Source organism: Eublepharis macularius, chromosome 9, assembly GCF_028583425.1.
Source record: "Eublepharis macularius isolate TG4126 chromosome 9, MPM_Emac_v1.0, whole genome shotgun sequence".
Lineage (NCBI taxonomy): Eukaryota > Metazoa > Chordata > Lepidosauria > Squamata > Eublepharidae > Eublepharis > Eublepharis macularius.
The window spans coordinates 64653426-64670396 of record NC_072798.1 but is presented as its reverse complement, the minus strand read 5'-3'; the positions used below and the strand labels follow the sequence as shown (position 1 = coordinate 64670396).

At 41.3% G+C, this 16971-nt stretch overlaps 1 protein-coding gene across 4 annotated transcripts in view; it reads right to left on the bottom strand.

Annotated features, from left to right (window-relative positions):
* The window catches only part of GRIP1 (glutamate receptor interacting protein 1), a 319786-nt gene that overhangs the window by 83123 nt on the left and 219692 nt on the right, over window positions 1-16971 (bottom strand). For all 4 annotated transcript variants that reach the window (XM_054988325.1, XM_054988327.1, XM_054988326.1 and 1 more), the window contains exons 6-7: window positions 16758-16833; window positions 8874-9019 (exon numbers count right to left, since the gene is read on the bottom strand). In XM_054988325.1, the coding sequence (XP_054844300.1) occupies window positions 8874-9019; window positions 16758-16833 (222 nt within the window). The remainder of the gene's footprint in view (window positions 1-8873; window positions 9020-16757; window positions 16834-16971) is intronic.

Genomic DNA, 16971 nt, shown 5'->3' with positions numbered 1-16971 from the left:
AGAACGCCTGATACGTTTAATTAGATTGTCTGATTATGGTATTTCTGCAGCATTAAATTAATGAGGCTCATGTCCCTTAAAATCTCCGGCATGTTTACTTACCAGCTTGCTTGGGAAATATTGTACCATTTTAGTTCAAAATTTAAATGTATTGACTGAAAGACAGTGAGGAATTGGGGGTAGAGAAATGATCCAATTAGAAATTCCCGATTCAAAAGTCTCAGGATGCTGTAAGGGTTTTAAGATTTACAGCAGGCCAGTTTGTTCCTGTCTTGTTGTGGTTTTCCCTTGAAGTTCCTTCAATATCTGAAAGTAAGTAACACGCACAGTCCTCAACAGAATAGTATTTTGGGTATTTTCTGCATACCCAGGGAGTCCCCTGACCACGCAGAAATGCCATGCTTATTGAAGGCAGGCCCCTTTTACTGTATTTATTACACACACTTAATACTGACTGAACAATCTGAACCCCTACAAAGAAACCACAAGGATATGGATATTACATATGGATATGGATATTACATACTCAGCTATCTTCCTCTAGAAGTTTATAAGTACCCAGAGGCAGATTAATTTCCGTTCCCCTCTGCTTTGTGTGTGTAAAATACCATAAAGTCATAACCAATTTATGACTACCCCTTATGGGGATTTCAAGGCAAGAGAGGTACAGAGGTGGTTTGCCATTGCTTGTTTTTTTGTAGCAACCCTGGGCTTCATTGGTCATCTCCCATCCAGGCCGACTCTGCTTGGCTTCCAAGAGCTGATGAAATCTGGCTAGCCTGTGCCATCCAGTTAGGGCCTCCTCTGAGAGCCAGTTTGATGTAGTGGTTAAGAGTGGGTGTTAAGTCATCCTGAAGGGCGGTATATAAATCAAATGTTATTATTATTATTTAATTCCCCTTTAATTGATTATCAACTATGGGTCAAGCTACAAGAGACGAATGACACTTGAACGGCAAGTGGATCGAGTGGAGAGCAAGTGAACAGGGAGGAATACACTTGCTGTTCAAGTGTCATTTGTCACTTGTAGTTTGGCCCTATGTTCAACATTCCATGTCTCCTGGAATACATGTGGTCCTTTTCAGGCCATTGGGAGTGGGGGATGGACAGGAGTTCCTTTTCCTTCTGATTGATTTAGAAAGTCATGATTTTCTGAATATCTGGGTGAGGTCTCTAAGTATGCAGAATCCCCTCCATTGCTTAGGGATAGCTTGGTTTTGCTGCCCTTGTGGTTGGCTTGAGCCTCTGCTTCACTATTATATGTAGTGGTGGTGGTGGTGGTGGTAGCAGCAGTACTCTTCCATTTTATTCCCGCCTCCCCCACACACACCTTAGACTTCACGGAAATTCAGAAGGCTAACTAAACTGTGTAATTTGTTTTATTCTATCATAAGTAACAGCTGAATTTTCCCAATAAAGCCACTTATTTATGTACTATCTATGAACTTTAGGAGTCAAAAAGGCAGAAGACATTCCTTTTCAATTACCTTCTACAGGCAAACTCCATATATTCTTTTACCTAGCTTTTTTTTTTGCAGTCTTGAACTTTGCACATTAAATGAAATAACAAAAAGGATCTGTTCCCTTGTAATCATCAGCTTCACAGAGAAAGGCATTTCTAGTCTTTAAAAAGGCTGATATACATTGCCCCATTTACACTTTAGTTAGATGAATACAATAATGACAGGAAGGAAAGCTGGCACACCATCTGCCTGTCAGACTGGCAGAAAGAAGTTCTGTTAATCAGGCTAAAAGTTTGCCAGCAAAATATAAATTAAACAAATCACATACACTCCATTTCTTCCAGGTTTACATGAAAGAAAAGTAAATACCAAGATCTCTGTTCTATGACTGCATTAAAAGGAAGTGGGATGACTAAGTATATTTTGAGGGGAGGAGCTTAACCTATCCTATCAGCGGCCCCAGGGCTGGTTCCAGGTTTTGTAGGGTCCCAGGTGGAAAGTGCTCAGGCCCCCTCATGCCCACTATTAGGCTCCCCTTCTCGCCATCCCATGTGCCCCCACCTGCTTGCACATCCTCTTTTTGTTCTTGCAAGCTCTCCCACCATTTGCAGTCACAGCTACCTGCATGCCCTTTCCCTGATGGTGATGGGTGCAGCTAGGAGTGCCATTGCCATATGGTCTCCAGGAATGCTGATGCTTTGTGCACCACCCATTTGCCCTTCTTCAGCAGCACAGTTAGATGAAGGGACTGGCGATGTCTCTTACTCAGGCCTTTAGGACTGCCAGCAGAGAAGAAGGAAGGCAATAACCACAGAGTCAGTTAGATAGATAGGCTTCTATCAGCCCCCTTCCTGCCAGGGGAATTTCCTTCTCTTCTCTCCCCCTCCTCTCTCTCTTCTTCCCTGCATGCACCAGGAGAGGCAGCATGGTGTCTCCTCCTGAGATGGCCTACTTTCAATCTAAAGCCACCCTTAGCTAGTTAGATTAGTTATTCGTTTTTTCTCTCCACTAAACTTACGTACATATATTTCTTTAGACAAATAAACAGTTATTGGTTCTCTAACTTGGATGAGAGCTTTTTGCGTGGTTTGTTTAGTTAACGTGCCTTAACTAAACCCAATAAGCACTAGGCAGCATATGCAGCTGACAACAGAGGAACACTCACAAGCAGGCAGTGGAAGGGTATGAGTAGGCATCAGAGGAGATAAGTGAGTAGGAGGTCAACAGCAGTGGACTCCACCAGAAGCCACAGGCCCTGGAAGCTGCCCTTTCTCTCCATATGCTGACAATGGCCCTGAACAACCCCTATAGCAGCGATGGCGAACCTATGGCATGCGTGCCACAGCTGGCATGCAGAGCCCTCTCTGTGGGCACGTGAGCCAAGTCGCTGGATCGCTAGGTCCAGGGCTCATTTGGAGGGGAAATGCCTGGAACGGTGTTCTGAGCAGAGATCACATGGGTTTTGGCCCTGCCCACGTGATTCCTTTCCCTCAACTCTGCCTCCCTGCTGCCCATCTCTTTAGCAGCAGGAAGCGGAGGCAGCAGACAGGCTGCTGGGGCTGACTTTCTAAAGGAGAAGCTGCTTTGATTTCACTTGCTTTATTTTCATTCATGGCTCCTGAGTGAGTAAGAGAGAGAGAGAGAGCTTGCAAGCCGGGCTGCTGGTGTAAAGAAGGGCAAACTGCTTTGATTTCTCTTGCTTTATTTTCATTCGTGGCTCCTGAGTGAGAGAGAGAGTGCTTGCAAGCCGGGCTGCTCGTGTAAAGAAGGGCAAGCTGCTTTAATTTCTCTTGCTTTATTTTCATTCGTGTATCCTGAGTTGTTTTTTCTTAACTAAAACCTCAGTATTCAGGTTTAATTGCAGTGTTGGCACTTTGAAATAAATACGTTGGTTTTGTGTTGTAGTTTGGGCACTCAGGGTCAAAAAGGTTCACCATCACTGCCCTATAGGAATATTCAAGATAAGCACAGTTTCATTTTTCCCTACATTTTCTTCAAAGGATGACGGGAAAGAGGAAGGAAGGAATGGTAGGACAGCTGCAGCCAAGGCAAGATGGGACAGGCCCACTTGTTCACTTTATGCCCACAGTTTTATAGACATTATCACCATTTGCTTAGTAATGTTAAGGCAGCTGGGAGACTGCCCTTGGCTGATGGCTACTTACTTTTCAGTGGACTGAAATTGGCTGAAATTTGCCCAGTGGGAGCTACTGGTCAGATGCTATTCCTGAAGGAAATAGGTTGTATGAGTATGTAGGTCTGTAGGTATGAGCCTGTAGGTTGCATGAGTATGAGAAAAAGGACGGCAACTTGCAATTTGAATTTAGACTGGAGAAGACAGAATGGCAGTTAGCTAAAGTTTCTGACTGAAGTTGGCACTTATCAATACTGTTATAACGTAAGTATTTTTTCTGAACAGTATGGATTGCTCTTTTCTCTTGTTAATTCAGATAATTAAACTTTATTTGTATTTATTTGGCAGTAATTAAATTTCATTTCACCTTTATAGGCTGACTCATACAAAGAGCAATGTTTTTGAAACGGATTTTAATGAGGCCTAAGTTTCAAAAACGCTAAAGAGAAATGCTAATTAGGTCTGTTAGAGCCATCTGCAAGTGTGTAGTATATCACTGAACTCTTTTTACATCTCTTTTGGGAGGATGATCATGAAGTTTTGATATGATAAAGCACAACTGCAATATTTGAATACCTATGAATTAATAATCCTCTCTCTTGCTTTTCATAACATTATTTATAGATGAAGATGTTTAATTATAACAAAGTAGACTATCACCTGAAAGCAACATAGCCTGAGGACCATGCAAGAGCTTATTCATTTCTCTCATAGGTTACAGTTATAATAAATAAGGGCCAAACTACACAAGATGGTGGGAAATCTGTAAAGCTATCTTCTGTGATATTATTTCAAAGGTTAAAGCCTAGCAGATTACGTTAGCAGGGAACTGTGCCAGAGAAGAAGTACCTTTCACTTACAATGTTTTCCTTATTTAAATCAACACAATCCCATGGGGGAACTCATACATATTACTTCTATGATGTGTTTATATTTTCCTTCCTTAGGGCTATTGGTAGCCAGGGATGTGTGAGAAGGAATTTAGAATGGAGAAATGGTGTGAGAAAAAGGGCCAAACTTCTCTCTGGCACCACTTACTTGACCCAACAACCTACTGGGAGATCCTAAGCTGGGGACAGTAGCTCTGACATTGGTGTAATGTAATAATGTCACTTTTGCTTTTGCCCTAGAAGTGACGTGTCACACTGATCCTGGTGAGCCCCCCCCCCCAATATTTCCCTTGGCAGCCTGAGAAGCAGTGGCTGGGACCAGGAGCCAATTCTGGGAGGTTTCCCATTACAGTAGGAGTTTCTCCCAGTAATAACAAAGCACAATTTTTTTCTCCTGTAGATGAATAGAAGCCTGACTAGCATATTTCTGGGAGGAGTATACGCAACATGCCAACCATCTGAACTTGCATCACAGTTTTATTTCTGCCAGAGCAAGTTTTATTTCTGCCAGTGAAGCCAAAGGCATCATGCTTAGTGGAGGTATGCACTGCAGGGTGGTCCAAGCGCACTCCTACGATGAAAAAAAAAATCTAAATGATCTGTGATCAGGCTATTGTAGTTATGGAAAGACCCAACAGTTGGTGATTCAAGAAACAAATTTTGGATTATAAAGCCATGCAAAAATTAAAATTGATCTCCTCCCACACTGATAGAAAAGGTGTCTCTAAAGACAGTAAACGGAACAGCAAGATTATCAAATGTGATTCATCAAAGATTTTTATTTGAAAATGGTGTACTGGTTTGTTAAATGCTTTCCCTGCTGATGACAGCAGCATAGGAATGTTTGTCAGTCCACTATACAGGATACAAAAATATATATGAAGCCAAACAGCAACGTCTTAAAAGATTTTTAAGTTATCTTTTAATCTGGCTAACATTTGATCAGTTTTATTTATTTTTTATTTTATTTTATTTTATTTTTCAATTTATATACCGCCCATCCCCAGGGGCTCTGGGCGGTGAACAGTTAAAATCGATAAAAACAAAAACTAAAATCAATATACAAATAATAAAACAAATTAACTCTATGAAGACATCCATTAAAAGGAAGAATATCCACTGTAGCTTTGTATTTAGGTGAGGAAGCACACTATCTGGGTAATAATAAAGCCATAATTACTGGACAGTTGCCTATCTTTCCAGTGAAATGAATTGACAGATATCTATAGAACAGAGACCAAAGTGTATGATGAACAATACCAAACAGACCAGAGAACTTTTAAAGTTTTTAATCAGTATTCTTTGGCAGTAATAGGGCACAAAGTGTGCACAATTCTTCACCATCCTAACCTTCTCCACCAACGCATCCGGGAAACGAAAGCTGCCTGGTGGAGCCTTTATCAATAGTGAGGAGGGATCTTCACCTGGAAGGGTCTTCATCTGATATATCTTGGTTAAATTTATTGGCTAAGAGCCAGCGTTGTATAGTATTTAAAGTGTCAGAGTGGGATAGGAGAGACCCAGGTGTGAATCCCCGCTCTGCCAAGGGAGCTTTTTGGATGACTTTGTGCCGGTTATATACTTTACTTCACAGTGTTGTTGTATTGGAGAGGGCAATGATCTAACCCACTTTGGATCCCTATTGTGCAGAAAGGTGAAACCCTCCAGTTAACTTCTTTACTTGGCATTACCGTCAGAGGTGAAGTGGGAAAAGGTTCTTTCTGTTGCCTCTTCCCACACCTACTCACTTGGTGCCTAGTCCTTTAAGCTTTAGATAAGGTAAGATCTTTTGGTTCTCTATGACCTTCAGTTTGTTTAGCTAGATTTCTGCCCTCTTCTATGCTGCAAGCCATAGGTGTATCATCAGTAGATGATAACTTGAAATATCAAATTTGCAGTGTCCTCTGCCAAATACAACTGGCCTCAGCCACCATACTGTGCATGTTTTGTTGTTGCTGGGAGCAAGGATGGTCCTACCTGGCAGGTACAGATCAATGGATTTCCCAAATCAAACTGGAAACAAAAGTGTTACTCTGGTAATTTGGTCCCTGTTTTCATTCACACAGTCTGGATCTAAATCCTGCTGTTCGTAGTCAATAGATGTGGACACCAGCACCTTCACCTAAGAATCTACACACAACCATTTTAATTGTTTTTGAGCCACAAAGCAGAAAAAGGTTTTTTGATGCATCATTCACCAACTTATGATTGCCACCAACTACTCAGTTGTGAGCTGGAACCTATGAACCATTACATATTGTTTTGTTTGTCTTTCATGCATGTGTATGTGCCATCAAGTCGCAACTGACAGTCAAGTGAGAAGCAGAGGTGAGATTATTTAGGATTCTATTTCAGTTCCTCTGTGTGGTATCTATTAGAACACAGCAAATAAACCTCCTCAAATAATGATATATTGACATATTAATTGTATTCATTTATTTATTTGTCAAAATGATTTTTACCTTGCCTCATAGCCTAGATTTTCATGGTGGCTTCTAAATAAAATATTTAAAATCAAAATTCTATTAAAAATGCATAATACAATAAAATGACTGGTGCTGGTCAGACGAGCATTTTATTTATAGAATTTTGATTTTAAATAACTTTTTAAGAAGTCACCATGAAAATCTAGGCTATGAGGCAAGGTAAAATCCTTTTAACAAATGAATGAATAAATACAATTAATATGTCAATATTTCATTGTTTGAGGAGGTTTATTTGCTGTGTTCTAATAGATACAGAGGAGCTCTGAAATAAAATCCTAAAATATATTTACTCAGAAATACATCCCACTAAGTTCTGCAAGACTTTCTTTGTAATAAACATGCATGGCATTGCAACCTAATGTCAATCAAGATTGTCCTTCACTTATGTGAACATACACGCAGAAGAATCCACAACTTAATTCATTTAATCTTTTATTCTTTCCCTCAGATTGGGAAAGATCAGAGTATTTTCAGTTCTAAATTTGCACATTTCAGTTTCATGAAATTTATCTCTCTGTTAAGGTTAAATTTCAGTTTTATATTTTCTGAAATATAAGCCATCCATTCCCTGACAATTCATAGTTATAAAACTCACTTTGCTACCCACAGTTCAGCATTTCTAGTCCAAAACCTATTTGGCTAGCTACAGTTCAATATTTCAAGTGTGAAAACTTCAGGAGTTTCAGGAGACTCGTGCAGTAATTTTCTATATAGGAACAACTTTTCCTATCCATATCATGCTATCTAGTAAGAGCTACATTCCAGGACAGGATAATCAGATACAGTGTAGGATACTGCCAAGAAAAGTGTCCCATGGGTATTATCTCACAAAGCCAATTGACTTGCCTCATATTTTTCCTCCTCCTGAAGAGACTTTTAAATCCCTTATTGATAAGAAAATGCAGTTAATCTCCCAGTTGATGGCCTTGTATAAGGCCTACCATGAAAAATGAAAAAGCTATAAAGCCATGCTGTTTTATTCAACCTCCATAGGCTACTAAATTAAGGATGAGATTTTCATTGTATTCCTTTTGAAGACAGATATAGTTGCTGCGTTATTTATTTCTTATGAACTCAGAAAGACATTTAACCTGCCCTAAATACTCTTAAGTGTGCAGGCAAAGTATAAGTTTTTTTATTGAAACAGATTACTGGGAGAGAACAAAAAACTTGAGACAATGGCTTGGATTCAAAAGTCTTCTAGAAGCAGAAGGCTATTCCCTTTTGGTTCACCCTCTGGAGTGGCTATCTCCTGCATTATAGCCCTTGGATTTCTGTCAAGTCCCCAAACTTCAGGAACAGCTTTTCTAAAGGCTAAGGCTCTTGTAGCAGGAAGGGGGAAAGAAACTGAGAAAACATATTTTGGCTTGTTTTGTGTTCAGCCAATATTGTCTTCGCTGCTCCAGAACAACAGCTTTTTCCATATAAATTCCTATATAACTAGAATCTCTCCTTTTTTGCTGCCTCACACAGCAATTTCAGGATTTATGCCTGTTACACAGTTTCTGCTGTTGCTGTCACTATCTATTCAGTAAACAGACATAAAGGTTCATGTTGTACTATGTAAGCATTTTTTTTACTGATTTCAGAGAAATACCTATACACCATTATCTACTTTGTATAAGTGAGCCTCCCCTGAATCACAGAGAAAGTTTCTGCCCTGATAGGAGCTATGGCAAGCTTTCAGTCTGTAAACCATGAAACAGTAAGACTCTAAATTACAATAAAATACTGTTCACCTCTCCACGAACCTAGAAAGATTAATGAGATGCTGCTGATGGGAATATCTGTGCTACTGGAGGCATAACAGGTCATAATCATTGTTCAAGTAGCCTCTAAAAGACGGACAGTAAAATGTCACAGATGGGTCCCGGAATGAAAGCTCAGCAATTCAACATACCCATTACGGAGACATCGTATTCTATCAGCAGAGTTGCTTCCTGCCCGCATTGTTTGAGAATACTCATGGCTTCACTGTGTGATGTTCCAACAAGCCGAATCCCATCAACGCTAAGCAACCTGTCACCAGGCTTGATTGTGCCCTCTCTGAAAGAAGATTAGAAGCACAGCCATTACTAATTTTATATAATGTGATTTAGAGCCACATGCAAAGTGATTCACTTATGACCTTTCCTGCCATCCAACCTGTCTCCTTTTCTCTTAACATTTAGCATGACAGTAAGATAGTTCAGGGGTCACTAAAAAGAGAAGGGGGAGATTGCTTTGATCAGAAAACCAGGGATGAGAAAATAGCAGTGGAGCAAGTGACTAATGTGGATTGTAGTTATGTATTATTTGAATTACACCATAATATTTTCCCCTTATGTAGATAGTTTTCTCAAAGGTAAGGGCATATTTCAGTATGAACTCTGCAATTATCCTGAAAGTCCAAGGGAAGTAAGTAGTATTTTGGGGCAAGGTATAGAGTAAAAATACTCAAAATATCAAATCCTTGAATTCTATATGCTTACTTGCTGAACTCTGACCATTACATACCAGTCCATGCAGCCTAAATAGTTCAGTGATGGAGCATGTATCTTGCAGGCACTAAACCCTGGTGGATCCAAGCCCTGTCATCTCTAGTTTTAGAAGATCCAGGATGGCAAGGCTGAGAGAGGCTTCTGCCTGACACTTTGTAGAGCCACTAAGGTGGCTGCCACATAAAGGTTTTTTTCTGCACCCCCCCCCCACTGCAGTGGGTTTAGGGGGGGGGCGGGTGGCGGCAACATTTTCATACAGTCTTCCACTTTCCTGGATTTCCCTTCTTTCCTCACATTTTCCCTTAGTTCCGATTTGGTAAAATCTTTCTGGATTTGTATGAATGGGATTAGGGTTAGGTTTACCAGCTTCCAGGTGGCGTGTGGAGATCTCCTGGAATTACAGCTGATCTACAAGAGTACAAGATTGGTTCCCCTGGAGGAAATGGCAGATTTGGAGGGTGGATTCTGTGGTATCACATGCCTGCTGAGACAGCTCCCCTCCCCAAACTCCACCTTCCCCAGGCTGCACCCCCAAATCTCCAGGAATTGGATTCTAGAAGGGGCCCCTCCCCTCTCACATCTGGCACCCTTTCCTCCCAGTTGCCTTCCATGCCTGCCATTCCCCTTCACCTCAGCAGCTTTTTAAAAAATCAGTAGCAGATATATTGCTATAGTGTCTTAAGACAATAGCAACTGCCAATGACCCCCCCAGAGTAAAAAAATTAGAAAAAAGCCTGGCAGTGGCAGAGGGAGGCAAAAGGTGGATAAAAGAGGAAAGCATGGAGAATATCCCAATTTAGAACTCAGTTGCTGCTGCAAACACATCTGCATTCATAGCAGTGATGAGAACAGAAGAGTACACAGACAATGGTCTATTCAGTATAAGGCAGTTTCATATATTCCTAAAAAAAAAAGATCAGTGCTGCATTTGAAAGATTCTGACATTAACAATTTTCTGTCCATGAATCAGTCTCATTCAATTCTTTTTTTCTGGACCAGTTCTGAATCACCTTCTGGATATACATAACTTCACAGGATATCTATGCAGGGCAGAAGGCTAAAGCCCAAGCAATACAGCAACAGAACAATACTGTCATAGGAAGCTTTAGTCATACCTTACCTATCTAATGCAGTAACAAACACTTTGCTTGAGCCCTAAGATGTTGAACTGACTGCAGTGAGAAATGTAGACCTGGCTCCTGAAACACCCTCATGCCTCCTTAAGACAATGCAGTTGTAATGAAAGGGAAAAAATCACATCATAGCATGAAGAAATCATAGCACGTCAAGTACATTGGGGGGGAGGGGTGTTTGCAAATGGTGAATGATCATCCCTTGATTTCCTTCACAAGTTCTTTTGCTTTTTGTAAGCTTAAAAAAAATCATGATTTCTAGCCCTCATATGTATTAGGATATGCTCTCAGTTATTTTTAAAAAGGCTATGATTTTGGCATCCATTGGCAAAAGATGGAGTGTGGAAGATAGCATGCTAATGAGGAAGAGATGGCCATTGAACAAATGAATGGAGAGGAACACCCAGAACTTCTATTCCCTGCTGTTCTACAACTGAACCCTGATGGCACCAAATTCTCTACTGCTCCGTTTGAGTGACTTACACTGCAGTCCTATGCAGAATCATTCCAGCCTCCCATTGTAATCAGTTTACTTAGACTGAAATCTGGCATAGGGTTGCACTGCTAGTCTCCTGCTGCACTGGCTACAGTGCCAAAAGCAGGAAAACTTTTGAGCAGTTTTGTTTGACTGCATTCACCAATGGAAAAACTTAGCCCATTTATTTGAACATAAATTGTCCTACTCCCTTTTGCAGTCAGAGTAGCTTACAAGAAACTATACATACATTCCACTAAATAACAACAAAAACAATCAAATCTTCTGAACAGTTCAACCAGTCCACAAAGCCACAAGAGAGTCCTGTTAAGCACTAAATGTTTTTTGGAAGAGAAAAGTCTTACATGGTCAGAGGGTTGCTTTCTGAACCTCCTCTAGAAGATTATTTCATGGGGTAGGTGCCACAATTGAAAAAGCATGACTTCTAGTTATAACAGAAAGGACCAGACAGACTGAGAGAATAATCAAAAGAACCTGCTGACCTAAATTGCACATGGGTTTATATCAGGAGAGGTGGTTCTTTAGATACATAGGTCCTAGGATGTGAAGGGCTTTAAAGGTATAACCACCTCTGGCCTGTCTGCATGTAGCCTCACACAGACAGCTCTGCAAAAACACCAACTCAAATATTACAGAAGCATGAATCAGCTGAGTCTAGGAGAGAGGGCAACTTATGATGTGCTTCCAGCAATAGCACCAGCTTGTACCACAGCTAGGTCCAGGAGAACACCCCACTTTATCTGACTTGACAGGGATAAACTTGCCCCACCCAAGACAGATATGTCAATTCCTTGCAGGCCATCAGTTTTCCCTACCAGCATCACTTCCTCTTATTGGACGCAATTGTAGCTTGTTCTTCCTCACACCGTAGCATCAGCAGAGTGATTCGACACAGAGAAAGCTTCCACTAGAAGCTTAAAGAAATATATAGCAGGGTGTCTTCAGTATACTGATATCCAGACAAAAACTGCAGATGATTTCACTGACTGGCCTAATATAAATATTAAAAAAACAGTGGAAAGGACCGAATTTTATGGAATTCTGTATGTAAATCCCAGGGGGATGATTCAACATCACCATGTAGCGATCTCTGAGTCTTCTCAGACAGAAAGGACCTAATCCAATAGAGAGTTGTCTACATTAGATTTTGAACAATCTAGAAGAACTGCATGATAAAACTGCATCAAAGGCTGTTGATCAACATGAACATAAATCATACATAGCGAGACTAAACCTGACTCAGTCCTATAACCAGGTGCAGACTGAAATGGTTTAAGTGACGAAGTAGCATTCACATGTGCCCAAAGTTGCATTGCCATCATGTTCTCACTATCTTTTCCCCAAAGCATATTATCAGGACCAGGACTGACCATTTGGATCCCAGGCCCAAGGGCCCCCCCTCAGGTACTGCTGCTTGCTGGCCTGGCTATTTCACTGGGGCACCATGCAGGGAGGCATGAGCCAAAGGGCTCTTGGCCCATAGCTCTTAGCTCGGGGAATGCAGCCCGGGACCAGCCATCAGCTACACGAGTTAGAGCACACAAGATGATAGGAGGAACATCACTACATTATGGATTGGAGAGGGTATAACTCCAAGATCCCTTTTGCAATCTTGTCCAAACTTGGGTGATGGCTGCAGGAGAGTGTGCAAAAGACTCCCCGGGAATATGGGCTGCTAAAGTGCCAATGCCCCACAAGAACCACAAACCGGTTCGGCAATGGAAAATGTTCATTGCGGTTCGCAATCTCGCGTTCGTCGTCGGCACTGAACCTCGAACCGCTGGTTCGTTAAATTTTTTTGGTTCGTGCCCACATCTAATCACTACATTATGAACTGCATCTAGGATGGGTGCAATACCTTTTTGACCCTGCTGCTCAACTATACAATGATTGTAGCCTAGTCTGTTGCCTACACTGAGACCACTAGTATCTTTGATACTTCAATTCGTTGGCTGTAGGGTCCAATCCTGAGCTTCTTACTTACTACTTACTTACATGGTGAAAATGTCTGACAAATGTACTATTCAAGTGCAATTGGGAGCTGGTAAATATGGGAGTGGGACTTACCAAAGGCACCCAGCATCGAACAGTAATGCTCACTGCTTATCCAACCTCTCTAGGATTCCACCTGTTTACAATGGGGCCACTTCCACACTCACATACACCCTGCTACACTAATCCTATGCAATACCAGATCTGTTAGGAACAAGATTGCATGCATTGCTGGGATGTCGCAGGAAGAGAAAATTGATGTGATTTGTCTAACAAAGACATGGCTGCAGGAAAATGACAAAGTGTGTCTATCCCAGCTAACTCCCCCTGGCTATGCAGTCCTACACCAATCTTGCTATGGTAGCTGGGGTGGAGGGGTTGCTATTATTCTTCGCGAGTAGGAGCATGGAACACAAAGTTCCTTGAACACTGTTGCTCCTTGCCAACCCCTCCAGCCCTTCAGATGGAAACCAGCACCATGGTTTACTACGGAGCTGGCTGACCTGAAGAGTCTAGAAAGACACTGACAAAAAACGTCTAGAAAGATGCTGACAAAAAACCCACAGGGAAGCTGATAGAGCTTGCTACAGAACACACTGGAGGACCTATGAAGCAGAAGTGAAAGCAGCAAAGGAACGTTATTTCTCAGCAACCATTGCGTCGGCTAGTTCACGACCCTCCCAACTGTTCAGGATATCCAAATACCTTCTAACCCCTAAATCTGAACCTTTACAGTCCCAAGAACAGACAATTAGCTGTGAGGTCTTTGCTAAGTTTTTCATTGATAAAATAGCACAAATACGCTCTGATCTGGATGCTAGATGCTATGCAAATGAGATAGGAGAAATGCTTAATACACTATCTGGCATACATTTAGACTGCTTTGAACCAATTATGGCAGACCTTAACAGGATCCTGGCATCTAAGGAAGCCACTACTTGTGTGTTTGATCCTTGCCCTTCTTGGTTGTTAAAATCAAGTAAAGATCACATAAGTGATCCACTGAGATCTATTGTAAATCAATAACTAACTTGGGGCACCTTCCCCCGGCCGCTCAAACAGGCAGTTATCTGTCTGCTAATTAAAAAACCATCCCTAGACAAAACTGATGTGGTCAATTATTGTCCAGTCTCTAATCTGCCATTTCTGGGCAAAGTGATTGAGAGAGCAGTAGCTGACCAACTTCAGATCTTCTTGGAAAACTCTGGCGCTCTAGATCCTTCCCAGTTTGGATTCAGTCCAGGGCATGGGACAGAGACAGCACTAGTAATGTTAGTGGATGATCTCCGTCTGGATACAGACAAAGGCCATGCCTCCTTCTTGTTCCTCCTGGATCTGTCTGCAGTCTTTGACACAGTAGACCATGCCATCCTGTTGAGGCATTTAGAAACAGAAGTGGGCATCAAAGGATGTGCCTTGGACTGGTTTAAATAGTTTCTCATGGAACGGACTTAAAGGGTTGCCATCGGAGATCAGCTATCTTCAGAACGGGAACTAACTTGTGGGGTTCTGCAGGGCGCAATCTTATCTCCTCTATGTAAAACCTTTAGGAGAACTTATTCAAATCTATGGAGTGGGATGTCATCAATATGCAGATGACACCCAACTCTATATCTCACTATCCAGGTCCCCACAGGATGCAGTAGAAATCTTAGATCGCTGCCTGACAGATGTGGTGAAATGGCTGAAAAATAACAAATTGAAATTGAACCCAGACAAGACTGAAGTGATGCTTGTTGGGAAGGCAGAGATCTTGAAAGACATTGTACTCCCCACTTTTGATGGAGTTTGCTTAACCCTCGCAGACTCGGTTAAGAGCCTAGGGGTTATACTGGATCCAGCACTACTACTAGAAAAACAAGTTAAGGCAGCTGGAAAAAATGCTTACTACAATCTCACTCTAGCCTGGAAGATGGCTTCTTGCTTTGACATGGCTGACCTGACCACCTGGATCCATGCTATGGTAACATCAAATCTTGACTATTGTAATACACTATACATTGGTCTCCCATCTAAGTTAACTAGGAGGTTCCAATTGGTGCAAAATGATGCAACTCAAATGTTAGCAGGAGCGAGCAGGAGCATGAACATCACTCCCATCCTACAGTCACTCCATTGGCTACCTATCAGTTACCATGCTCAGTTCAAGGTAATGGTTATTACATACAAAGCTCTTCGCGGCCTTGGCCCAGCATACCTACAAGATTGCTTCATTCCTTATGTCCCACCACAGCAGCTTCGCTCATCTGAACAGGGTCTCTTGCAGGTGCTGGCCTGCACGTGGACGAAATCAACAGCAGCCCACACATGGGCTTTCTCTGTGATGGCCCCCATCCTATGGAATGGTCTGCCTGAGGAGGTCAGGAGAGCCCCCACGCTCCTGGCTTTCCACAAATGATGCAAAACCGAATCATTCAAAAACGCTTTTACTCAGATCGGAGGGATTATAGGGAGGGGTCTCAAATGCTACACTAATGAGTTAGGGACCATAGACTTCACCACTATGTTGCCTTGCATATTATCTGTTGCTTGAATATGTACTCTTATACTACCTGTATTTTATGTTTATCTAATGTCAGTCCTAGAATTGATTATATTCTGTTTTAGCAATCCTTCAACTCTGTATTGGATCCTTGCTAATGCTACGTCTTTAGCAATGGCTTTACTGCTTTCTCTTTCAAAACTGTTAATATTCTTGAGGAGTGAAACTCAAAGTGAGGCAAGACTTTATGATCCAGCTTATATGGTACCCCATCCACACCAGTCAGGAAGAGAAAACTAAAATGATTTAAAAACCAAGACAAGTACACAGTTTTGATGCTTCTGGCAATAAATCTCAACTGAACCTGACATCTAAGCAACTTTATCAGCAAAGACTCTAGCAAATGGTCACCGTGTGTAAGTGTACATCTCTTTTTCAAGGCCCACATTGAAGTGGCCAGTGAGAGGGCAGAGGCCAGGCAATCATCCAGATTCATAGACTTACCTCCCTTAGCACTCTCTCTCTCTCTCAAACACACACACAAACAGCCTCTGTATTCTGCACAAACGCAGAAGACATTTGTTTCATTTCTCATTATTCAGAGAAAGAAAGTACCATTAACAGATTTATTTGGATCTACTTGTATTTTTAAAATATTTGTCCTGATCCACAGAGCCCTGTGTGTTGTGATATACACATGGAAAATCTATGTTTTTTTCAATAAAACCTATCTGGAAGTGAAAATTTATCCAAATATTTATCATTGATCAAAAAAGAGACACACAGAGAAGAAAATGAATAGAGGACATTTCTTCTACAAATGAAAAGAAAAAAAATCATCATGAAATGTGAGAGAAAAGCATTTTGAAATTAAACCACATGAAGTTTACAAGATAAGGAACTGACATTACCCTGTATTCCTCTTGAAGCATTTTGGGGTTAAAAAAAAATCACTACACGACCCTTCTAACAACTTTGGTGTCTCAATTAAAATTCATACTGTGTAGTCTTGGGCCATGCCTATTATTACTGTTACAATTAAATGCATATTTTATAAAAGACAAAGGATTAGATTTGAACATGTCTATTGTGCGTTGCAGATGTGTGTCTTCTAACTCGCACCTCCCCTCTATAATTTATCCCTTTGCTTTTTGTATCTCTTCTTCTCTTGTGTCTCTTTCTGTGTGAAGATGGATTGTACCTGTCAGCAGGCCCTCCAGGTCTAACACATGTTATTACAACAGGACGAGATTTATTTCTGTCATCATGTGCTCCACCTAGGAAAGAGAATGAAATAGGTACCTCTTAACACTTCTTGTACAAAAACCCATTTCCAAACTAAATATCTTTAAAAGGCCACAGCATGCACTTGCTATATGTCTCCTTCTCTTCCCCAGTAAAACACCAAAATACCA